Source organism: Ahaetulla prasina, chromosome 1 (genome assembly GCF_028640845.1).
Source record: "Ahaetulla prasina isolate Xishuangbanna chromosome 1, ASM2864084v1, whole genome shotgun sequence".
Classification (NCBI taxonomy): Eukaryota; Metazoa; Chordata; class Lepidosauria; order Squamata; family Colubridae; genus Ahaetulla; species Ahaetulla prasina.
This window is the reverse complement of record NC_080539.1, coordinates 83,806,709-83,832,552: the sequence shown is the minus strand read 5'-3', so window position 1 is coordinate 83,832,552 and position 25,844 is coordinate 83,806,709. Positions and strand designations below refer to the sequence as shown.

Genomic DNA, 25,844 nt, shown 5'->3' with positions numbered 1-25,844 from the left:
TTTGATATTTAAGTTACAATGTTTGTTTAATGATATTATGAGGCACGTTTCATTCCTTACCCCCTGAAATCCATGTTTCCAGGTTCAGTAACTGGAAGAAACTTACTGGCTAGTGTAAACTGTAGCTAGAACTGTGAGGTGACAAACTAGTCTTTATTAGTTGGTTTGTTGTGAATCCAATCAAGAAGGAAACCAATATTTTTTTTTCCCTCCCTTGAGTTTACAACATTGATTTGAGTGATGACTTCATCATATCCAGTAAGATTCATCTTGAACCATTTTTGCTCATGTTTTATGAGTTTGTGCTCATGTTCAACATCCACAATCACTTTGTATGCATTGGGCAGAGGTGGGTTTCAGCAGGTTCTGATCAGTTCTGGAGAACCGGGAGCGGAAATTTTGAGCAGTTAGAGAACCGGTAGTAAAAATTCTGACTGGCCTGCCCCCATCTATTCTCTGCCTCCCAAGTCCCAGCTGAAAAGGGGATTTTGCAGTATCCTTCCCCTGGAGTGCAGAGGGAATGGAGATTTTACAGTATCTTTCTCCTGCCACGTCCACCTAGCCATGCCCACCAAGCCAAGCCAAGCCCACCAAGCCAAGCCACGCCAACAGATCTGGTAGTAAAAAAAATTGAAACCCACCACTGGCCATGGGTCTATGGGTTCTGACATGGGGCAAGAGGTATTTAGGGCTGGCATATCTAGTTCAGCTCAAGCAGATCACAGTTGGGTAGTTTGACAAAATATCCCTGATTCCTGAAATCTGATTGGATCTAGAAACCTCCAGGCATTAGCCACATAATTTGATCCCCACTCCTGAAGAAAGGTATTTACTGCACCAGCTTCACCAGTTGATCCATCCATTGCAATGACATCTGCCTTGGAACTGCTATACACTGTCAACCTTCTCTAAGACAAAAATCACATGAGGGGAAGTCAATTTCATAGCTAAATTGCAAAGCAGCCTGGGTAAAGCCAGCGAAGCATCTGACATCTTTAGCCAGGACTCCATCAGGCTGAGCATGATTGTTGAAATCTCCTAAGCAAAAAAGCCTTGGGAGTCTCCAATGCTACGATTATCTGCTCAGTCAGGGATTCCATTAGGCCACGGAATGGCCAAAATACCAAACTTCATCCAGCGGGGTCAGAACAAAGTACATACAAGAGCAAACAATTAGACATTCCTGGTCAAATTGTACGTTCCAATGAATTCCTAAGCGAAATAGAAGCTGACACAACCTCTACATGGGACAAAGTAAACAGATATTTCTGCAATTCTGAATGCATATTTATATGTGCAGTTGACAGATTCAAAATAAGAAAAGATTGAACATGGCAGGTGCAGAAGTTTGAACGGCACTTTCAGTCAGCATTCTGCAAATCCTCCTCTGACAGAAATAACAGCTTCCAAATGTTTCATATACCAGACTCTTTCAGTTCTTGTTTTTGGATTTTTCCCCTTTCTTCCTTACATAATGTTTGGGGCTCAGAAATGTTCTTAACTCTCCACTCACGCACTACAGGTTTACAGATTTTCAATAATCTTTCAGTCTGGGGCCTGGGAAGTTCATTCCAAAACCCTTAGTTCTTATCCCAAAGGTGCTTTTTCAAGCGGCAACTGGACTTTCTACCAGAACTTTCTACCAGTTGCCTCTCGAAAAAGCACCTTTGGGACAACCATGACCTGGATGACTGAGAATCTCCTATTTCCTATATTTCCTATATTTCATGGTTCATATGGAAGTTCTGCATAATTCATATCATTATTTTGCCGAAATATCCAAACTCTTTTCAGCTTTGATTTCTTCGTTAACTGTGGGACATCAGCATGTCAGATATGTTGATATTTAATTGAAACTATTTTTTAGGTAGTGGCCAAACAGTTCAATCTTTTTCTTTCATTACTCCATAGCGCTTAGTTCCTAAGCATCAGAAGCTTGTAAAAGTTTTCTTGTGGTCGTTTTAGATGATGGTGGAGAAAAGGTTTCTTTCTGCAGATCTTCCATATAGAAACATGCCAACTTTAAAACTTGAAGCCCACAAATCTTAGAGATGCCAGGTTTGGAGACTCCTAATCAGAGGTGGGTTTCAGCAGGTTCTGACCAGTTCTGGAGAACCGGTAGTGGAAATTTTGAGTAGTTCGGAGAACCGGTAGTAAAAATTCTGACTGGCCCTGCCCCAATCTATTCTCTGCCTCCCGAGTCCCAGCTGATCAGGAGGAAATGGGGATTTTGCAGTAACCTTCCCCTGGAGTGGGGTGGGAATGGAGATTTTACAGTATCCTTCCCATGCCATGCCCACCAAGCCATGCTACGCCCACCAAGCCATGCCACGCCCACCAAGTCACACCCACAGAACTGGTAGTAAAAAATTTTGAAACCCACCACTGCTCCTAAAGATAATCACTCATAAGAAACAACTGATCCTGTGTCTAATAAACTTTTCAGCAAATCATTTGCAGATCACGGCGAGCTCTGTTTTGCAGATCTCACCAGTTTTCAGGCAGTTCCAAAAGAGATGTTTCTTGAACTTCCATCCCTGCCTTGATTGAATATTGCATCTACTTTTCATTTCAGTGATCCTCACAAGTGAAATTGCTAGCTGAAACCCACATATATAGCCTTCCCCTTCTTTATAAGAATGAGTTGTTTTCATTTCAAACATTCTTGGACTTACTTAGAGGAGTATATAGGTGTTGAAAGTAGGCAAAACAATCTGAGAAGTTAAAAGTCAGAGTCCAGAGCTTCTGGGTGAGGGAGATGGGCAGTTAATAAGCTTGATATATAAATACATACATACATACTTTTTGCGGGATGTGGTGGCTCAGTGGATAAGACAGTGAGCTTGTCGATCGAAAGGTTGGCAGTTCAGCGGTTTGAATCCTGAGTGCTGCGTAACAGGGTGAGCTCCCATTACTTGTCCCAGCTTCTGCCAACCTAGCAGTTCGAAAGCACATAAAAAATGCAAGTAGGAAAATAGGGACCACCTTTGGTGGGAAGGTAACAGTGTTCCATGCGCATTTGGTGTTTTGTCATGCCGGACACATGACTAAACGTCTTCAGACAGCGCTGGCTCTTCGGCTTTGAAACGGAAATGAGCACCGCCCCCTAGAGTCGGGAATGACTAGCACATACGTGCGAGGGAAACCTTTACCTTTACTTTTTATACATAATTTGTTCACCTGGGATTTGTCATCCCTGGTTAATTTAGTCAATCACTTTTTGTGGCCTTTTTAAGAACTTTATAATAAAGAAGAAAAATGGGAAAGAGCAAAAAGTTTTGAATTAACTGGAAGAATGCCCAAAGTTTTGCATTTATCATAAGGAAATGACTACATCCCAAACTGGAAATGACTACATCCCAAACTCCCACTTGATGTGGTGGCACAGTGGTTAGAATGCAGTATTGCAGGCTAACTCTGTCTACAGCCAGTAGTTGGATCCTGACAGGCTCAACATTGAATCAGGCTTCCATCCTTCTGAGGTCAGTAAAATGAGGATCCAGTTTGTTGGGAACAATATGTTGACTCTGTAAGCCGCTCAGAGACTGCTGTAAAACACTATGAAGTGGTATATAAGTCTTAAGTGCGGAGTGCTATTGTATCTTCAGTAATAGTAAAACCTTGGAGAACAGAGGCTAAAAATTAGATTGAAATTCAAAGAGAAACAGCACCATCTCTATCTGCTAGGTAAGCACCACTCCTGAATGGAATGGAAATGGTCTACGAAGAAGCCAAAAAGAAAAGCCAAGCTTGAATTGGTGGGATTAGAAAGTACTAGGAAAAATAAATATTGGAAGAAGCAAGATAGATTCAGAAAAAAAGCCTGTGCAAAAAATGCTGTGTAAAAAAAAAAAATTAGACTGAAGCTCCTGCCAAGCATCAATGGGGCCTTGGTGTGCTTTTTGAGCTGTTTGTGACTTTAGTAAACAATGCCCTTAAAATCAACATGGGACAGCTGTGGATTCGTGCATGAAAGATTACTTGAATCCATTCCAGGAAAATTAGAAGCAAACAATGCAAGTTTAAAATCACAGAGAATGTGTGACAGGTGTATCATTTTCCGCTTTGCCTCCAACTATTAGAGAATTGCCTGACATAAGAAAATTATCCCTGCAGCACTGTAAAACAGTTGTTCGTGTGTTTGCTGGAATTATCATATGAAAGGCATAAAATGTTTCTTGCCCGTAAATTGGCACATATCTCCTAACACAGCTGCCCTGTGATTCATCGTGGAACGTTTCTTTTTGCTTGAAGTTCTATACTAGTCTAGTTCTATACTATAGTACTACTGTTACATTAGTTCTATAATATAAAACAACTACGCTATGCTAGTTCTGTGCTATGTTAGCATAGAATTCAGTCCCATATCAAATGAGAATTTTTGTCCGGCTGTGCAGCACTTTGGATTCAAAGGCAAAAAGTTGTTTCAGATTGTGTGTGTTGGGTTCTGGAGCTGTGATTGCACAAGAGAGTAATTTGGAGAATCCCGTGGGAAAATAGTCTTGGGTTTATTGGCAATGACCTCCTTCCACACTTTTTCGACTAATCTCAAGCAAGAATAGCAATTCAATTTGTATCAAAAGTGGGATGTAGGGAGTTCATTCTATTGTCTACTATAATTGTACAGTTCACTTTAAAACTATGGAGAAGAGGGGGCAGAGGGATGGAGGGTAGCTAAATATCCTGTTGGAATTAGCAATGGGGGGGGGGGCGAAGCTTCACCCCAGTCTCAGAAGCTACAAAGAGCTGCAGATGGTGAGCATGTCTCTGATCCCATTTATATATCTTCTCAGGTCTCTGTGACTCCATTTACTATCTTCTCACCATGCCCCTTAGTTGTTGTACCTGAGCCAACATGCCTTCATGGCTCAAGTTGGCCTGGGAGAATTGAGGTTTAGGACCAGCAGTGAAATGCTCCCGGTTCAGACCAGATCGCCCGATCCGCAATGGTGGCAAGTGGTTCGAAGAACCGGTAGCAAAATCCCTTCCCCCCCTTCCCCCAATGCCAAGCTGAGCCGTGCAATCATCAAAGGTTGGGGTTTTTTTACTTTTAAAAGCATTTTTTCTTCGGCTGAAAAAATGCTTTTAAAAGTAAAAAAGCCTCTGATGATTGCGCGGCTCAGTTGGGATCGTCATAGGCTTTTAAAAGCATTTTTTGGCAACCTCTTTGGCTGAAGAGGTTGTAAAAAAATGCTTTTAAAAGCCTCTGATGATCCCAGCTGAGTTGCCTGATCAACAGAGGCTTTTTTTTTCTTTTAAAGGCCAAAAAAAAGTTTTTAAAAGAAAAGAAAAGCCTCTGACAATCAGGCAACTCAGCTGGGATCATCAGAGCCTTTTAAAGCATTTTTTAACAACCTCTTCGGCCAAAGAGATTGTAGAAAAAATGCTTTTAAAAGTAAAAAAAACAAAGTTGGCCATGCCCACCCAGTCACATTACCCACCCCCCACCAAGCTACGCCCACAGAACCAGTAGTAACAAATTTTACATTTCATTACTGTTTAGGACCCCACCTGTCTTGAATCTCACTATGATATTTTGAATCATTTTCAATCCAACCCAACCCACAATTACAGCTTCGAGCCCAAAATGATCTTGGTTAGCATCACCTTAAGCTCCTAAAAGAAATACCTATAAGCATTCACAACTTCGTGAAAAATAAGCCATGCCTTAGGGGAAAAAAAGAAGGAAAGAAAAAGACTCAAAGCAGCACGCATCTTCCATAAATATATCAATATTGTAGTAAAATACACAAATTCTGTAAAATAACAAAAGAAGACACTGGTACTTGTAAAGTTTTTAATTACAAAAAACAAAACAAAACCGGACAAGTCTGTTCATGTAAGAGAGCACAAAAGCAATTCTGAGTTGTTAAGTTTCTCAGTTGCAGAAAAAGGCATGGAGTTTTGTTGTGAGGATGGACAACAGAGAAAGCTGCACTTGTTTGCAAATAAGGAGCACTGTTGGCTTTGTGAAGGCTGTTCATGCATCGGCTCTATTTGGTTCATAGCAGTGTGTTGCCTGGCACTTTTATGGACAATTTCCTTATGGCTGCATGCGGTGGACCACCTCCACAATTAATACGTTGCAGCCCAGAATTGTCAGCTGCGTAACACTTCAGACAAAGACGGCTTTCCTCTGACTTAAAAAAGATTCTGCATACTAATCTCAGAGTAGGCAGCTTTCTTTCCTATTCCATATTCATTGCTTCAATTACAAACAATCCTTTTTTTTTATGCATTATGTATAAAAAGCCAATTATTTAGCATGCAATCATCTATTTGGTTATGACAAGAGACAGATGTTGATGTGCTTTTTCACTGAACCGCATTCAGATTTTCTTTTGCTTTCAGTCTCGCTACAAAACATGTAATCTGCCCCCCCCCCAGCCCTCCCTGCAAACTACCCCAATAATTCTGCCTAGCGTTACTTTGCAGACAATAGGTGGCCAGATCGATTTTCTTTTAAATCAGATTTGGAATTCCAGTAACCTGTGATGTGGGCAGCGTTAAATATTATTAGTGAGATATTATCTTCCTACTTTTTTTTTTTTTAACAGAAGGCTTTCTTGTGAAAGGGTCAAAAAAATAGATCCTTTAATTTTTGTTTGTTTTACTCATTCCTCTGGCAAACTAACCCTATTTTATTTTATTTTATTTAAAAATCAGCTTGATAAGGCATTATCCCTTCCGTGAGCCTCCTCTTGTTTTACTCTTCGGAAAGGCTGTGTACAGAAGCAGAGTCTTCTAGAGCCATATCTTCTTGGCTGGCCCGTCTGCATTCCACCATATGGCTTATCAGGAAAGCGTGAGTAGTTCCTAGGTCCCTTCGCTGTCCGGATTCAGCAGCATCAGTTGCTTCATAATCATCAGACAATTGCTTTTGAAAAATAGAGACAGTGTCATTAGTGTTCCAACAGCACTGTTCAAAGAAGCATTGCCAAAAAAGGTCAGTATTTGGAGGCCATGTTGTTCAACTTTGTACATGGTCACCAGATATTTTCACCTTGATTTCTCCGGTTTCAGAATAATCCATAACATCTAATATAACAGAAGGAGTTACAGTAAGACCAGAAAAGCAAAAAGCAACCCGGGGGACTTGCAAAAACAGTTCAGGGATTTTACTAAATATTAATAAATTTGGAGCAATGAACAAAATCGATCTAAGATTTAGTAGCAACAGGGGTGTTTGTGCTATAACTGATATAACTTTTGTGGAGCGTGAGAAGTAGCAATTTTGACAATGCTTACTCAAATAACTTCAACAAGAATTTAATCAGTGGCTGCCTAACCCACCTTTCTCCTTGGACCCTTTCATATTATAATTTTAATATAATTATATATGCCATAGAAACAAGAATTTGTAGTAGTTACACATGGCTCAGGAGCCTATGGCAGAACAAGGCACTAATTGATTAATTGCCAACTGTAATTGGTTACAGATCTTAACAACTGCATAGAAAGGTTTCATCCAGGACAGAATAAGACATAAAGTTATCTATATCTTACCCGTACGGCCTCCTGCTTGTTACGGTTTGCTGCTCTAGCAGATGGCCCAATTGCAATATTAACACTACTGGATGATTGGGTATCTGTTGTGTTTCCTCCTTCAGCTGCAGAGAGCCCAGAAATGACCAGCGCACTTGAAAAACTTCTTTTACCAAACAGGAGGCTGAGAGTGGAGCTAGTAGAGGAGGCCAGACTAGACCTGATCACAGCCCCAGCTCGCTCCTGCACCGTTAGTTGGCCCAAGATAGGGATGGCAGCGGTTGGGGAGAACACAGAAGTTGCAGAATTGTGGAAGGAGAGCTGACTGTCAGAAAGTCTTGGGGCAATTTCATGAGCCGAAGTGGAAGTCTGGATGAAGGGGGTGTGACTCTCTAAGATTGGACCAGAATGACTTGAACGAGGGGGTCTTTGATTTAAAGCAGCATGCGTCTGAACAGACTGGCTCCTGAATTTTCTCCTGCCTTTAAAAAAAGAAATGAAAAGAGAAAATCATTTGCAGAAACTATCCTTAATTAAACCCTTTAAATCAGGGGTGAAATGTTCCTGGTTTGGACCAGATCACCCAATCTGGTAGTGATGGGGGTGGGTGGTTCGGAGAACCGGTAGCAAAAATCCCTGCCCTTCCCCCCCACCCATGAGCTGTGTGAACATCAGAGGTGTTTTTTTATATTTTTAAAAGCATTTTTTCTTCGGCCGAAAAAATGCTTTTAAAAGTAAAAAAAAAAAGGCTCTGATGATCGCGTGGCTCAGCTGGGATCGTCAGAGCCTTTTAAAAGCATTTTTTCTACAACCACTTCGGCCAGAGGTTGTAAAAATGCTTTTAAAAGGCTCTGATGATCAGGCAACTCAGCTGGGATCGTCAGAACCTTTTAAAAGCACCAATCAAGATGCAACCACACAGCCAACCAACCTGCTCACAGCAACACTCCCCACCTCCCCACCAGTATTTAAAAAGAGATGGCAGCTCCGACCACTCTTTGCTCGAGAAGCACAAAGCCGAAGACACCAGCCTGAAGATGATGAGTGAGACCTCATCGAAACATCGCCAAGATACTCTCAACCTTACATGGGAAAAAACCCAAAGATGCCAAGACCTACATACCTATACCCGTGAAAACCTACAAATATACATACATACATACATACATACATACATACATACATACATACATATGCAGGTTTGGGTATGTTTGGGTCTTTTCCCATGTAAGATTGGAAGTATTTAGGCAACGTTTTGATGAGATCTCACTCATCATCTTCAGGCTTTGGCTTTGTTCTTATGTGAACAATTCTTTTATATATATACACACATACATATGCATACATAATGTGAAAAATGTTTTTTCTATTCAAATCTACTTGGCTTACCATCTATATATTAAATACACATGGAATAATAATTAAAACTTATATGAGGACTATTTTTATATTGCAAGCAATGCTTAACTATTCTATTCTTTCTGCTTGGAACAATTAAGCATATGCTAAATCATTTTTGTTATTAATCTACCTTTGATTTTAAAAGTGTAAAATTATTAATCCTTCGATATCCTTTTGAATATATACCCTGAAATGTTATTGCAGTTAGAAGTGGAGTAGGAAAGTTTTGGTTGCAGACTCATAGGAAAGTTCATTTTTTCAATTTCTTAAATTTCATTCTTTGATGATTACTTTAATGGTAATATTGTTATATAAAAAGTAAAAATATACTCTAGCTAGGAAGCACTGTATGATGAGAATTCTGGTATGCTGACATTCACAGTCAAAAGTAATTAAACATCTGTTCTCATTTTAAACATTTAATCTGACCACTGTCCAAAAATATCCCATACATGTCTTTAATTCAGTGGTTAAAGTGTTTTATAGCAGACCACCCATATTTCCACATAAATAACTCAATTTCTGCAAATACTTAGGAAACAAAAGAGTCTTTTATATTCTTTTATAAATATGTTTTTGAAGCTTAAAGCCCACTCCCATGCCTACATTTACTTAGAGAACTGTTAAGAGCTGTAGATGAAAAGATAAAGCCAAATACAATTAATTATTAAATTATTTTATTTATTTAAAAGATTTGTATGGCCGCCCACACAAACTAACTTCCTTGGCTTATCCATGATTGTTGTATTATAGTTAAGCTTGTTTTTCCAATTACCTTTGGAGTAGCTTGTGAAAGCAAGTACGCATACAGTACTGTTAAATAATTGGATCAGTTTAGCAGCAGTCTACAGTGTGAGCTTAGTATTACTATGTATGGGTAGATATTTTCAAAATGTGTCCATTAATTCTAAGGGCAATGTGCATACTCACACCCCAGGAGGTAACTGCAACATTTACGGCCACAGTTCCAGGAGAGAGTTACAAGCTTTATCAAACCCATTAATTTCAAAAGAATCTTAAGGTGACACTAAGAGCAGTTTAAGTGCAAGATTCTTTCATGAATCTGTTTCATGGGTCATGAACAACATCTCTGTTCTGGGGGCCTATGGCTGGGCCTGGGCCAGTAGGAGAGAGGCATAGGCCTCCAGTAAAAGACATGATGATCTCCCATAGGTCATGATACCATCACAAAAATGAAATAAGTGATGCAATTGGTGTTGTTTGCAATACAACATGATGACACATTTGCTCTTATTGCAGATAAGGCAAGGAGTTCAGGGGAACAGCTTGATGTTGATTAGGCATATCTTTCATTGAATATCTTTTGGACTAAGCCAGGAGTCCAATGTTACAGTTTTCGTTTTGCAACACTTTGTGTTGAACTTACATTGGACGCCATCCATACATTTTCATTATTGGACAGCCTATAATGCCAGGGGTGAAATGCGAAGGTTTGGGCGAACCGGTAGTAAAAAAAAGCTATTATCCGACAATCAGCTGTGCAACGTGGTTTAGCTTTGCTGACTATTGGTTCCCCCAAACCGGTAGCTAACTACCAGTTCGCCCAAACCAGTAGCTTTTTAAACGTGCAGTGCATGTTTGGTGTGCATGCACACACACAGCACGCACTTGGTGCACAGCACACATGCATGGCCAGCGAACCGGTAGCAAACAGGTTCAGATTTCACCACTGTTTAATACCCTTCTGCCAGGGAATAAATGCAACTGAAGATAAGTACCTGAGAATTGAGCAACCTGAAGGGAAGGGTGCAGTTGGGGTGTGCTGTTCCTTGTATGCTGGGAGCTGCTGCTCTGGCTTGAATTATTAGGTGGATTACTGCTGGAAGATGCATTCCTGCTGGCCCCTTCCTCACAGCTTCCTCTACTGTGGTTTGGGTTGCAGTCCTTTCGCATTCTGTTAGAAAATAAATAGTCAGGAGCACCAGAATACAGGGCCAGATTCTGGGGAACATAAGCAAGAAGGTGTTTTGCCTTTGTTTCCAATGTCTTTGTTTACCACAGTGGGAACACAGTGCTGGACCAGAAAGACTGTTCTTTAACAAATACAACAGAAAGTTTTACTTTCAGAATTGCTTTACATTTCTCTGGCAATTTATGAAAAAGGCAGATGTTCATTGACATATCTCTGTCAGCTTTCATACTGGGCTCATATGAAGCAGGAAATATTTTGGCCAATAATAGCAATGAGCTGTGCAAGTTGCACATTAAATATTCCACTGGATATGACTGAAATATTTCATATAAAAAGCAGCATTGAAAGGCAGTGGTAATGGAATGTGTACTTGGGACATAAATCTTGCCAGTTTTTTCCCCTACATTTTTCTTTGTTTCTATTTCTAAGCAGCTCAGTAGTTAGTCATTTTCTTCCACATTTTATTTTCAGAGCTAGTTTAGATCAAAATATATAAGTGGATGAAAATCAGCCAATAAGCTGCATGGCTGAGTGGAAATTTGATCCTGACCTTAGCCTCACATTCTAATTTAGTGTGGGACCTCCAAATATTGCGGAATTACAATTGTCAGTCCCAAACAGCTCCAGTCAGCATCATCAATGGCAAGTGTTAGGGTTTTCGTTTTTATAGTTGTTTTTCATCAATATTTGATGGATCTTAGGTCTCCAGTCTCTGCTCTAACCACTAAACCACACTAGATCTCATGCTATGATCTCACTATAAATATGTGTGATGTAGAAATCCCATTCTAGGATAATCTATTTTTTTTTAAAAAGTTATGCAGCCATGTTCAGAATATAACTAGAGTGCTAGCATAGGGAATAAAGATGTTTAAGGCCTGCATTTCCCCCCCCCTGAAATGTACCCTTCCTCTCTTTTATGTTGCTATTATCCTCACTGAAAATAATCACAGGAAAAGTTGGGAGGTCCATTTTGGATCTTAATTTGTAGAATAAGAGTCATTTAGGAGCTCTTTTATTTCTGTTTCTACAAATTTCTGTTTCTGACAGTTGCAAAACTCTTCAACTCATCCAGATAGTTCACGGGTGTCAAACTTGTGGCGTCAGGTTGCCATCACATGACGTATCACATAGTTTTTCCCCTTTGCGGAGCTGGTGTGACGTGGCCTGCACATGACGCATCCGGCCCCACCAGTTTGATATCCCTGAGATAGTTTGTTTCTGACAAATCAAATGCTGAAAAAAAAAACAAATGCTGACAAATTTGTCTGGCTATTTCATATGTCATTATTAAACCTATAACCCCATTCCAAAGTAAATTGAGACATTCACTGCAAGTAGAATAGATTCTACAAATTCTGCAGATATGCTTTTAAAAGGTTCTGGTGATCAGGCAACTCAGCTAGGATCACCAGAGGAGCCTTTTAAAAGCTTTTTTTTACAGTAGAAAAAGTGCTTTTAAAGGGTTCTGACGATCCCAGCTGAGCCGCACGATCATCAGACACTTTTTTTTATTTTTAAAAGCATTTTTTTGGGTGAAGAAAAAATGCTTTTAAAGGTAAAAAAAAACCACCTCTGATGATCCCGCGGCTCAGCTAGGTATGAAGGGTAGGCAGGGATTTTAGCTATCGGTTCTCCGAACCACCTGACACCATCGCTACCGGATCGGAAAATCCAATCCGAACCGGGAGCATTTCAACCCTGGTGCTTTGGTTGCTGATCTAATTTAAGAGGATAGTAAGTAACTCCACTTAATAGTGTTTGATTTGCTGAGATGCACGGCTATAGAAATCAAGTAAATAAAATAAATAAAGGAAGGAATAAATAAATAAATAAATAAATAAATAAATAAATAAATAAATAAATAAATAAATACTATTTTAAACAGTGGAAACACAAGGCAGCATGTCTCACATAATGTTCTCATTAAAAAATCTATCTTGTATTTTGAGAGCCCTAAGATGTCCTTTAAAACATCTGCTTAGATGCAATGAAAGATCTCTGGTAATGAGGCCCACCTCCCTTTGTGCTTACCTAAGCCATTTGTTTCTGAACCATCTTTTGATGCTGTCGAGACTTATCGGTCCACCCCAGAGGTTTTTCAGCTGACTGTGGGTCCCTATATAGGATGTTGTCAAAGGAGAAACATACATGGGGTATCCCAGAGGCTGGTCGCATGAGGAGTTAATCAGGTTCCTCAACACCTGTTTATTGTTTTGGATGCTGCCTCGTTCTGGGTTACGATTGCGTAAAAAAATCAGTTCCTGTTGCTGTCCAGCCCAGAGCCCTCTGACACATTCCTTGTTAACCTAAAAACAAACAAAAGTACAAATCATGTGGAAACATTTTGGAGAGAAAATGGATGGGAGTTGCAATCCACCTGCTCTTTGCACTGCAGAGTTGCTTACTTCAAGGCCACAGGGCCATCTGAAAGAGCTGGGCCTGGTGTATTTTCTCCCTCCCCTCCTTCAGACAATTAGAAGGGGGGTCATTTTCTGTTATGAGAAACAGATTTATATTAAATCTGTGCCCAGATTTATATTAAATCTGTGCCCAGATTTATATTAAATCTGGGCACAGCTTTAAGGACGCTATTTATTTTTCAACCACTGGAAGGAACTATAGTTTAAAACAGGTTCTATATAGCCTGGCTTCTAACAAATCTGAGTTAATACGGAAGTTGCTACAAACACCTTGCAACCCCCAAACAACTTGCCTGCAGAAGTTGTGAATGCTCCAACACTAGAAATTTTTAAGAAAATGTTGGATAACCATCTGTCTGAGATGGTGTAGGGTTTCCTGCCTGGGCAGGGGGTTGGACTAGAAAGCCTCCAAGGTCCCTTCCAACTCTGTTGTTGTTGTTGTTGTTTTGTTGTTGTTGTTGTTGTTATTATCCCTTCCAACTCTGTTGTTGTTGTTGTTGTTGTTGTTGTTGTTGTTGTTGTTGTTGTTGTTGTTATTATTATTATTATTATTATTATTATTATTATTATTATTATTACTACTATTACTATTACTATTACTATTATTAACACCCTGCAACCTCCAAAGGTGATTTGCTCTCTGGTTTTGGAGCAGACTGTTAAAATACAGACTCAAAAAAATGACGTCTGTGAAGAAGGAGGGGCACTTTCCTCCCCATTGGGGAACAGATGTAAATATTAAATCTGAGGAGATTTAGAGGAAGAGATGATTTCTGAATAGCAATAACACTTATATACCGCTTCACCGTGCTTTACAACCCTCTCTGAGTGGTTTATAGAGTCACCATATTGCCCCCAAAAGTCTGTGTCCTCATTTTACCCACCTTGGAAGGATGGAAGGCTGAGTCAACCTTGAGCCTGATGAGATTCAAACTGCCAAATTGCAGTCAGCCGGCAGTCAGCAGAAGTTGCCTGCAGTACTGCATTCTAACCACTGTGCTACTGTGAAGGTACAGACATTTTCTTTCAGGGTTTGAAACAGGACCGATGTTAAGTGGGCCAGGCCGGAGTGGGGAAGAATGTACCCTTCAGTGGCAGATCACTATGCAAAAATTTATGGCATGGTACAGCTCAGGTGCATGACAATGCTTTAGTTTTGTTGGATGTAAAAGTTTATTTTCTCATCATCTCTTGATTCCTGGTCAATTTTGAAAAAAGAAGGAGGAGCCAAAAGAATCCAGGGTCTATCGACACTGAAATAGAATGAAGGCTAAGATGAGCATAGGTTAATTTATTGTTATCTGTGATGGCGCAGTGGTTAGAGTGCAGTACTGCAGACTACTTCTGCTGATCACTGGCTGCCAGTAGTTTGGCAGATCGAATCTCACCAGGCTCAAGGTTCACTCAGTCTTCCATCCTTCTGAGGTGGATAAAATGAGGACCCAGATTTTGGGGGGCAATATGCTGACTCTGTAAACTGCTTAGAGAGGGCTGTAGAGCACCGTGAAGCGGTATATAAGTCTAAATGCTATTGCTATTGTGCATCCAAGAACTGTAGAAATTCTAACAAGCCATGTTCAACGGTGAACTGAACACTGCTGTTTTATATTCATACATACATGCTCTGTCCTAGACTACAGGTTGTTCTCGACTTATAACCATTCATTTAGTGACTGTTTGACTTACAACTATTGCAACATTCCCATGGTCATGTGATCAAAATTCAGATGTGTGGCAGCTGGCATGTATTTATGACAGTTGCAGTGTCCCAGAGTTATGGGATCACCTTTTGTGACAAGCAAAGTCAGCGGGAAAGCAAAATTCATTTAACAACTGCGTTATTAACTTAACAACTGCAGTTATTCACATAACAACTGTGGCAAAATGGTGGTAAAATGGGGCAAAACTCACTTAACTATCTTGCTTAGCAATGGAAATTTTGGGCTCAGTTGTGTGTGAGAACTACCTATATTGCTATATGATTATTATATGAGAAATATATACAGTAAATAAGACAACTATAAATCATTGTATGTTTTAATCATTCTGTGGGATTGGTTGGGTATTTTTAGGGTGATGGTTCAAACAAGGGTTTCTATGTATGTTCCCTTCTGGGCAGCATTGCCACTAATCAAGTTAGAATTTACTGATCTAATGCAGATAGAAGGCTAATTTCAATAGCCATTCAAACTAGCTTCTTTGAAATAAAAATAATAAAACTATGATCCTATCCAATTGCCCACTCACTGTTGATAAAATGCTTTGAAAAATAAGAAAGCAAAAACAATGACCAGGGCTTCCGACATGCCTGTTTATCCAAATATTAATTCTGGTCTTGGAAACTGCTGATCCCATCACTTTGCCACCCTGCAGTTAAATGGCCTTTAGATCCCAGTTCTAGCCTTTGCTATGCCACTCTGTCAAGAGACTTACCTAATTAGAATGGAAATAAAATTGTAAATTCGGCAACTATGAATGTAAACCATTAGACAATGAACATGAGGCAGAAGTGGTGGTACCTTGATCACTTTGAAGCTTAAATAGCTTTTGTGGAGCATAATAACTTTATATTCATCTGTTCCTTCTTCTACCACATGCCTAAAAGTAAGGAGCTCTTCTTTGTTTGAGAGGATGGCACTGCGCCAAGCAGGATCTCCTTCATGACAAATCACAACTTTCTCTTCAAAGGACTGAATGGCATCATAAAGAATAGCAGGATCCTCATATTCATCTGGACAAGTGAATTGGTCCTGGTATTAAAGGAAAGGCATGGTTACAATCAGAAACATGTATGAAGAGATGAAAGGTTTTAGGTTTAAAAACTTCACTGGAATCGCAGGCCACACGGCATTTGTGCAGAGATGTAGCAAAAGCCACAATGAAGGCGTGTAGCAGTTTGGCTTGCTCCACTGGAATAATCCCATCATTAGCACATCATTTGGTTTTAATTATTTTTGGTACCACTAGCCTGTGCTGGACACTAGACACCCCAAAAGAGAATGATGAGAAATTCATTGAAATGTCTGAAATGATCTGGCTTTAAGAATGCATTTTTATTCATTTCCTACCTGAAGGTAGTATGTCTATTCAATGGTTGAATAAATGAGGCATGGCATTGGGCCGGGTTATTTACGGGACCGCCTGCTGCTACCGAATACCTCTCACCGACCCGTGCGCTCTCACAGAGAGGGACTCCTCAGGGTGCGACAACGCCCAGAAGGGCCTTCTCTGTGGGGGCTCCCGCCCTCTGGAACGAACTCCCCCCAGGACTCCGTCAACTTCCGGACCTCCGAACCTTTCGCCGCGAGCTTAAAACTCACTTATTCATCTGCGCTGGACTGGGTTAGTTTTTTAAGTCTATGGGTTTTTAATGGGTTTTTATTTTTAAATTTTAATTGTGGCCAATTTAATAAGTTTTTTAACTGTATTTTAATCGTATTTATAGTGTATTGTGTATTTTTTACCTGGCTGTGAACCGCCCTGAGTCCTTCGGGAGAAGGGCGGTATACAAATTTAAATAATAAATAAATAAATAAATAAATAAATAAATAAATAAATGAGGGACGAGTTTCAGTACATGTAAAATGATAAAGTGACTAAAATACATCCTCAGATCTACATTTCTAATAATTAATTAATTATATAAGTGCATTTCTTAGAAGAAATTCACAGCAACACATTTAATGCTTCATCTGAATTTAACTGGCCAACATGTAAGCATTCTGGTTGCCCTTGTTATGACTACCACATTGTCAGCATAAAAAAAGTTTGTACAATGTACAAGAAGTTATTTGCTGCAGAAAAGGGGAAAACTCACTTGATGTAGTTTCAATGACATTCTAATTGCAGGAGCAACAACTTGATGCAAGAGGTCCATATCTGCAAACACCCATTCATCTCTTGATGTAATTCGAAAATCTCCTTTGAACAAGGCATGGAGGCCATGGAGAAAGGAGTCTAAGCTGTAAACAATCATATTAATTACTCACAGATTCAGTTTCCATTACAGCTGTTGAAAATAAGAACTCTTTCATAGTAGTTGTGACGGAACTCTCTGAGCCTGAGAAAGAAAATGGATGTTTCCAAAATATTGCAGAACAAGAACAGATGGGTGGTTTTTTTGTGGAATCAAATAACCAATTAGTAGCTCACCCATTAAACCAAGACTCAGAAAGAGGATCAAAGGCAATTGGGAGGCACCGCTTTAATACCCTTACTGATAAATGAGCGCCAAGTACACATATCCAATTTGCAAGGTTCTATAACCAAAACGTTTTTTTTCTTTGCAATCTTCCTGCCTACTCAGACTCCGTGGGAATGTTGAGGGGTGGGGTGTTTTGGTTGTGACCTGCTGTAAACGTTTTACTGTAGTTGCAACTGTAGACCTAGTGTTTGCATTAGATCATGAGCTTTTGGAAATACTGTGGATGAAATGGCTACACAAAGGAATGATAGAATTTTAAAAACAAGATTATGACTTTTCCCCCATTTTGAAGGGCTCCTTAAAGGAAGATAAATGGCTTTTCGAAATTTTTCATCCCGGATGATTTTTCAAAACCTGATAAGGAAATAGGAGAAATTATCCAACATCTTTCAAAGATAGGATACTGCATTAGTGGTAAATGGAAGAACTTCTTCTCTTGGGATTTAATTAAATTGGGGCATTTATTTACTTCCCACCTTTATTTTATTTTTTTTACAAATAAATCAAGGTGGTGAACACATCCAACACACCTTCTTCCTTCTATGTTCACCACAACAACCCTGTGAGGTAAACTGGACTGAAAGAAAATAAGTGGCCCAAGGTCCCTATGTGGCTTTCATAGCTGAGGCAGGACTTGAACTCATGGTCTTTTGCTTTCTAACCTGGTGCCTTAACCACTAGACCAAACTGACAAAGGATAGATAACTACAAATCCTTCTTTTGAAGATATAATGCTAGGCTCTCCAATTTGCACTGAAGAAGTTCAACAGAACTTAATGCAGATATCCTGTTAATTGTTGGATACACCGCACAATTTAAAAGACAATGTTTGCCATCTTCTGACATTTACAGTGACAGCTAAATCAAACATTATTTGCATACATTCCATAAGAATATTGCCAACGTATCTTGCCTTTAAACTCTTTTCCTAAACTGATTAGACATAATTCATGTGTAAATGAATGCAAATTACTAGCTCACGTATATAATATAAACTTCACTTCTGGTGTAATATACAACTTAGCATTTCTCCCCAAACATTCATTTTGCCCTGTAATGGTAATGATTTCCTAATGACTGTCAACAGTATAGATATCTTGTTTAGTAGAAATTGATGTGTAATATCAACACTTTGCCTACTTAATTCCCAAATAATGTAAATGAGACTGATATATATAACTATGGTTTTCTGTGAAAAACAAACACATTATGAACCACTTCCTCTCAAAACAAAGCAAGTGAGTGATGGTCCAATGTGAACAGCACAACAGGGAAAAGGCAGCAATTTTGCATATACTTACTAGGCAGTAAGTTTCATTAAAAAGAATGAGTTTTTTTTTTCCAAGAATAGACAGGTTCTGTACAAAATAATAAGGCTATAATCGCTATTGATAAAAAGGGTTATTAGAATAGATGTTCAAGAGGACAGGGGGACATGAAAGAAGAAATTTTGATTGTCTGGACATTACCAGGAGTGGGCTTCAAAATTTTTAGCAAGGGGTTCTCTGCCCAGTTGCTGTGTGGGCATGGCCACGGTGAACGTGGCCTAGTCGTCGTCCTGCACCATGGCAGGGAGGGGCATTTTTGCCCTCTCCAGGCTCTGGAGGCTTTTCTTGAGCTCTGGGAGGGATAAAATGGCCTCCCCAGGCTTCAGGTAGGCCCATTTTTCATCCTTTCCGAGCCTCTGCACACGGCCTGCATCTACCTGCATCCATAACGGGCCGCGTGGGGACTCCTGGGAGGGGAGGGGCAGGCTGGGCAGGGTGGGGCCAGCCAGGAGTGGGATTTGTGGGTTCTCCGAGCTGCACAGAATCTTAGCTAGAGGTTCTCCCGAACCCCTGAGAACCCCCAGCAGCCCACCCCTGGACATTAGCATGATTAAAGCATGACTACTTCAGCATCTGAATTGTACATGTCTAATGATTTAATATTATGTTTATTTAAATAAAAAACATTTTGTGAACATCTATGCAGCATTTTAAGAAGTATTGAGCTAACTGTTAGAGATGGGGGGCTCAAAAAGAGACCTTGGTTCATATAATGTGTTCATATGCTATGATGGCTGTAATTCATGGGTATCAAACTGGCGGCCCATGGGCCAGATGCCCACCCCAGCTCTGCGAAGGGAAAAACTGTCGTGATACATCACGTGATGACTATGTAAGGCGGTGAGTTTGGTACCATGCTCCAATTGGTATTGGTAGCACATATTTCAGAGATATACAGTATATGGAGAGTATAACCCACAGAAATTATGCATTAATACAATTTGTTTGTTGTCCCCAGAATTATTTTAATACCACAAAAATTTTGGTTATATCCATATATCTTCAGCTGCATCAATTCACCCAGAGACTTTGGTTTCATTCAAAAAGGTTTTTATATTGATAATAAATGGTAAGGGTAAATTCAGAAATTTAAGAATTCATTCCATTACGTACTCCTGTGGTACAAATAAAGAATTATTCAAGATGTACTGTACGTATTCATTTGAAAAAGCTGCCAAGTTACTGATTTCAAAATCAATTTTTCTTCTTTGCACTTCTTCCTTTATGATAAATGGAAAAACAAATCATTTGGATGAGTGAACACTTTTCTGAGCCATTAGCAAGCCATTACTGTCTTAAGCATTGTCACACAACAAAATTACCTGATGGCCATATTGTGTGATGCTGTTCCCAGAGCTCTTCTACCAAGAATGCACAATGCAAAGGAAAGGGTCACTAAAGGAGAATCTTCATCACACTCTACAGGCTGCAAAACATGCAATATTTGTATTTAGTGCCACACCAAAATCTCATTAATATTGCATCAGTCCATTACTGTATAGTTATTAGCCCTTCAAGGTAGGATAGGCCAGGAAACAGTTTCCACAAGTTTGCCTCAAATGCCACTTTAGTGAGATAGGCTGTAATAACAGTCCTGAAAATCTGCATTTTCTTTCCCCTCCTTCTTATGCCCCAGTAAATGAAGGTAGATTCAATCTGGCCTCTTTCTCATGCTTTTATTTCCTGGATTTTCTGTGGCTCTTGACAGATGTAAACTTCCCTAGAAACTGTACCATTGTAATTTCTAAGAAAAGGATCCTTCAATTTTACAACTTAATATAATGTTTAATTAGTAGTTGTTAATAGGCAACTTACTTGGCATATTTTGTTTATTCTAAATTAAAAAAAAAAAAGACCACGTGGGTTTGACTATCAGCATCTTCTTTGCTTCTTTTTGTCCAATCCTGTTGTAGGCACATTATTTTCTTTCCTTGGTCCAAAAACCATTTTGGAGTACAGGTTTAATAACTGACAAATCAAATATATAACCATAAGGTGTGCAACAGCTGTCCTCCAAATGTTTGGAAATTCAACCTTCATTAGCACTATCAATCACACAGCACTGCTAGGAGTTTTTTTTTTTTAGTCAGAAACATCTGGAGGACACCAGGTTGCCTACTTTGAACACAACATAGTTTCTCCATGCCATACTTTTTTCCCATTTTCCCCAATTTGTTCTCTTTCAATCTTAGTTTTCAAAGTGCTTTTAAAAGTCAGACTCTTATAAGCTTTTCCAACTTGGAGTTCTCCAGATGTGTTGACTTACAGAGTCCATAACCCTCATCTGAATTTTGATCACGTGACCATAGAGATGTTGCAACGGTTGTGCGAAAAGCATTCACAAATCATTTTTTCAGGGCCGTTGTAACTTAGGTCACTAAATGAATGGTTGTAAGCCAAGGACTACCTGTTTCTAAAAATCCCCTTAGATGTTCAGAGTTGCTTTGCAAGTGGGCGGCCATTCCACATAAAATGAAAATAATAATTCAGTAACAGACCGCTTTCCTGAAGATGACTGTACCGTATTATCTTTATGTAATATCTAATGAGTATCCTTTGCAGGTCAAACACTCGGAACATGGTGGCAGCGTTGTTGTCAATAATATTGTACCCTTCTAGATGTACTGTGTCTGTGTTATTTCCCAAGTCAGCCATCCAGTCTTTTTGATTTTGCTGGCTGGGGATTATGGGAAATGTCATTTAATAACAATTTGGAAGCACCAGATTGGGGAAGGCTGTTTGATTTGTGGGGAAATATTTAGCATATTAGGAAAATTAAGATAGTGATTTGGGACTAAATAGAATTTTTTTACTGGCCAAGTGTGATTGGACACATGAGGAATTTGTCTTGGTGCATATGCTCTCAGTGTACATAAAAGAAAAGATACATAAAAGAAAAGAATGTTATAAACTTCCTTTAAAAAGAGAAAAGAACATTATATTGTAAATTTGTTAATAAGAACCACTGCAACTACCTACAAGGGGTTATATAAACTTGATAAATAAATGCTCACCTCCACTCTTTTCCCAGCACAGAACTGAATCCAATCTAAGTAAACACTACAGAAACTTGCTCTGGTGATTCCTTGAAGGCAAGGGACATAATCATCATCAATGTTAATGCTGAACATGGCAAGATCACGCTCAATATAATGCCATTTGGAAAATGGCTGCAGTGTCTTCTGGAATGATTCATCTCTTAGCCAGGACAGGATTTTGGGGGAACTTGCAGTGAAATATATAATGCTCTGTAGATGAAAACAGAAATGCAGTTTGCTTTAGTAACACATTGAACTAGGAGCTGTTCAATTATTTCAAACCTTAGAAAAATGCCTCCGTGGAAAATAAAGTAAACCCTGTATCATGTTGTATCACTACTCTATTTTTCTTTGTTTTAATACTCCTGGGTTTTTGCAGGAATACATGCTTATGGTTCAGTGGAACAGGAGGGATGATTCAACAGTGCATAATAATAAAAAAAGAAAACTGCAAGAAAGACAACATTAAGACGTTGGAAAGGATTAATGATACAAAGGTTGTTATACCTGCTTAAGATTTATGAATATCATCCTTCCAGTTTTATATTTAAATTTGCATTTAAACGTGGAGAAAGGGACCTATTCAGTGCAAAAGGCAGAGTTTTAATTTTTTTAGCCTTTAGAAAGAGATAATAAGCATACTATGCCTTTTAAGGAGATTTATGCTGACACAACACAAATGGGGGGAGGAGACCCACCCTTTTTTGAAAAGCAGCCTTGTGAGTTCTCCCTCCCTCCCTCCCTCTCTCTCTCTCTCCCTCTAACTCTCTCTCAATGAATTGACAAGCAAATGTGAAGGCAGGGTTTAAATAATCTCCAGTCGCCATGCAGTAAATTATTTCAAATATATGCAGAAAGGCTACAGGAACTGACCCACTTTCCTAAGAAGGGAGCAGAATTCTTTTAAAGTTGATAAACAGCCCCTCACTCAAATCTGCTTGTCAACCAGATGGGAAGTAAAAAAAGAAGAATGTTTAAGAGAGGAAGGCTGAGATATATGTCTGATGTAAATATAAATATATGAGTGTTGCAAAAGCCACAATGAAAGAAATAAAATATACTGTACACTGTATATACAGCCTATTTTATTTCTTTCATTGTGGCTTTTGCATTGTGCAGGTAGTCCTTGACTTATGACCACAACTGCGTCCAAAATTTCTATGGCTAAGCAAGACGGTTCTTAAGTAAGTTTTGCTCCATTTTATGATTTTTCTTTCTACAATTGTTAAACGAATCCCTGTTAATTAATTGTTAAATTAGTAACACAACTGGCTTTCCCATTGACTTTGCTTGTCAGAGGGTCACAATAGGTGATCACATGCAACCGTCATAAATACATGCCAGTTGCCAAGTGTATTTAGGACACTGCACCGTCATAAATACATGCCAGTTGCCAAGCATCTGAATTTTGATCATGTGACCATAGAGATGTTGCAACGGTTGTGTGAAAAACATTCATCAATCATTTTTTTCAGGGCCTTCTCATGGTCACTAAATGAATGGTTGTAAGCCAAGAACTACCTGTTTCTAAAAATCCCCTTAGCTGCTCAGAGTTGCTTTGCAAGTGGGCAGCCATTCCAGATAAAATGAAAATAATAATTCAGTAACAGACTGCTTTACTGAAAGGTACTGTATTACCTTTATGTAATATCTAATGAGTATCCTTCGCAGGTCAAATACTTGGAGCATGGTGGCTGCACTATTGTCAATAATATTGTACCCTTCCAGAATGTACTGTGTCCGTGTTATTTCCCAAGTCAGCCATCGAAGGTTGAAAGCTGCATTGCATGAGAGCAAGTGAGGGAAATGGCCTGGTTTACAACAGCAGCAATTTTCATTGTCCTCATCTCCTTCTGTTATAGCCTCCACTTCTCTTTGCTGGCAGTAAGTCCCTTGGAAATGAAAGACAGGATAATTACAACGGCAGTAACTCAATGCAAATTGAATTGAGCTCAATGCAAATAAGCTCTTCTTAGAAAACTGCTGGCCCTCCTTTAAATAGTTAATACATAGCAATTAAACCAACCAAAGGGAGAGCTATGACAATAAATAAAATGGACTGATTACTCTGTGCTGAACAGAAACTGCTAAGGAACAGACTGTTTATTTCACTTTACTAAGTAAATCATGTCAGATTCTATGCCATGGCCTAAAATTAAATAAAGTAACAATAACTTCCAAATACTTTGCCTTAAATGTAGAAAGATGGATATGCAACTTAGATGTCCATGCCAAGTCTTAGCTTTCTAAATGGCTTAATCATAATCTCAGAATACCCTTTCTGGTTTTATATCCTGGCTATGCCTGTTCAACAGCCAGGCCATAACATTTTAAGAAAGTTTTGTACGGGAGGTTTTATTTGTTAGTTTTGATAAAATCCAGTCTTTTCAAACCAGCTTTGATCTAAGTCAGGGGTCTCCAACCTTGTCAACTTTAAGACTTGTGGACTTCAACTCCCAGAATTCCTCAACTCCCAGAATTCTTCCTTCAACTCTGGGAGTTGAAGTCCATAAGTCTTAAAGTTGACAAGGTTGGAGACCCCTGATCTAAGTTATCTGAGAAAGTAGGTGGATAGATGAACAATCCTATAATTGGATTTCATTAACCCCAAATCCAAAACAGTCAGTCCTATGATATATCTCTTATAATACATTTATAAAAGTACAGGTATTGGCTTGAATAACAAACCGGATTACTAGTGCTGACTAAACCTTAGTCTGCTATGTCAAATCCATACAAACAGCAGGAAATATTTGTGTAATAGTTATACTGTACAGCATTCATATAACATTTAAACATCAAAGTTCCTAAAAATCAGAAGGAAACAGCATCACCTCGTGACTTAAAATAAATATCACAAGGGGGGGGGAGGGAGGGAGAGAAAAAAGAGAGAGAGAGGGAGAGAGAGAGAGAGAGAGAGAGAGAGATGGAATATGTATAAACCAGACAGACATAGGCAATATAAACCCAATCCAAAAAACATACTGAAAGAAAAAAATGAAAGTATACATTGACTAATAAGGGCAAAACTATTAATTCAACATAGATATGTGGATATGTGTTCTGCACACTGAGGTGATAATATATTTTACGATTATACCGTGTATCCTTTATTCATTTTTGTTTATTGATTAATAATATCACCAGAAGCCTTCTCAGAAGAGCTTCTTCTCCCTGACCACTATAACTATATTTCATTTTTGAGTAATAATGAAAATCAAAATATGCATAACTTTGAGCTATGCAAATGTAAACACCTACTATTCAGCTCACACCTCATGAAATATATTGATGATAACATATTAATCATCGTAAATATTTAGGCTCTGTTATTGCATAAGTGTGTCATTTTATGTCTCTTGTTACAGAGATAAGAAAGCTCTAATAGCCCTGAAGGTACATTCACATATAACAAAGATAATTCCAGATTATTCAGTATAGATTTCACTAGAAGAAGAAAAAAACAAAGTGCAATCTATAGAACCAGGAAACAAGAGCTATTAATGATGAAGGCTGAATCTTTATACACTTGGGAATGCACTAAATATTATTGAGTTTAGTGGGATTCACATCTAAAATAAATATAGAAAAGTCAGGAGTGCAAGTTTATTTCATATTACATAGTATCTAATGGGTCATCCAGGTTACTATTACGTTTAATCCCAGTGGAATTAGATATTAATCCCGTTTTGCAATAAACCAGGTATAATAGCCGAGGTGGCGCAATGGTTAGAGTGTAGCACTGCAGGCTACTTCAGCTGACTACTAGCTGCAGTTCGGTAGTTCGAATCTCACTGGCGCAAGGTTGACTCAGCCTTCCATCCTTCTGAAGTCGGTAAAATGAGGACCCAGATTGTTGGGGGCAATATGCTGACTCTGTAAACCACTGTAAAAGCACTATGAAGCGGTATATAAGTCTAAGTGCTATTGCTATTGCTAATATGAGACATGAAAACTTTTTTGGCCCTGGAAAGAATGGCTCTGTCTGTCACTTTTTGGCAGTATTTGTTACACAAACGCCTTGTGTCGAAG

The 25,844-nt window shown here is 39.0% G+C and overlaps 1 protein-coding gene across 1 annotated transcript in view; it reads right to left on the bottom strand.

The window, feature by feature from the left end:
* Positions 1-6,381: 6,381 nt before the first annotated feature.
* Positions 6,382-25,844, bottom strand: part of PCNX2 (pecanex 2) — a 123,195-nt gene continuing 103,732 nt past the window's right edge. The window contains exons 26-34 of the mRNA XM_058166267.1: positions 23,451-23,704; positions 21,789-22,022; positions 20,097-20,200; positions 17,060-17,204; positions 15,762-15,992; positions 12,854-13,128; positions 10,626-10,801; positions 7,507-7,967; positions 6,382-6,877 (exon numbers count right to left, since the gene is read on the bottom strand). Coding sequence (XP_058022250.1) covers positions 6,707-6,877; positions 7,507-7,967; positions 10,626-10,801; positions 12,854-13,128; positions 15,762-15,992; positions 17,060-17,204; positions 20,097-20,200; positions 21,789-22,022; positions 23,451-23,704 — 2,051 coding nt within the window. The 3' untranslated portion in view covers positions 6,382-6,706. The remainder of the gene's footprint in view (positions 6,878-7,506; positions 7,968-10,625; positions 10,802-12,853; positions 13,129-15,761; positions 15,993-17,059; positions 17,205-20,096; positions 20,201-21,788; positions 22,023-23,450; positions 23,705-25,844) is intronic.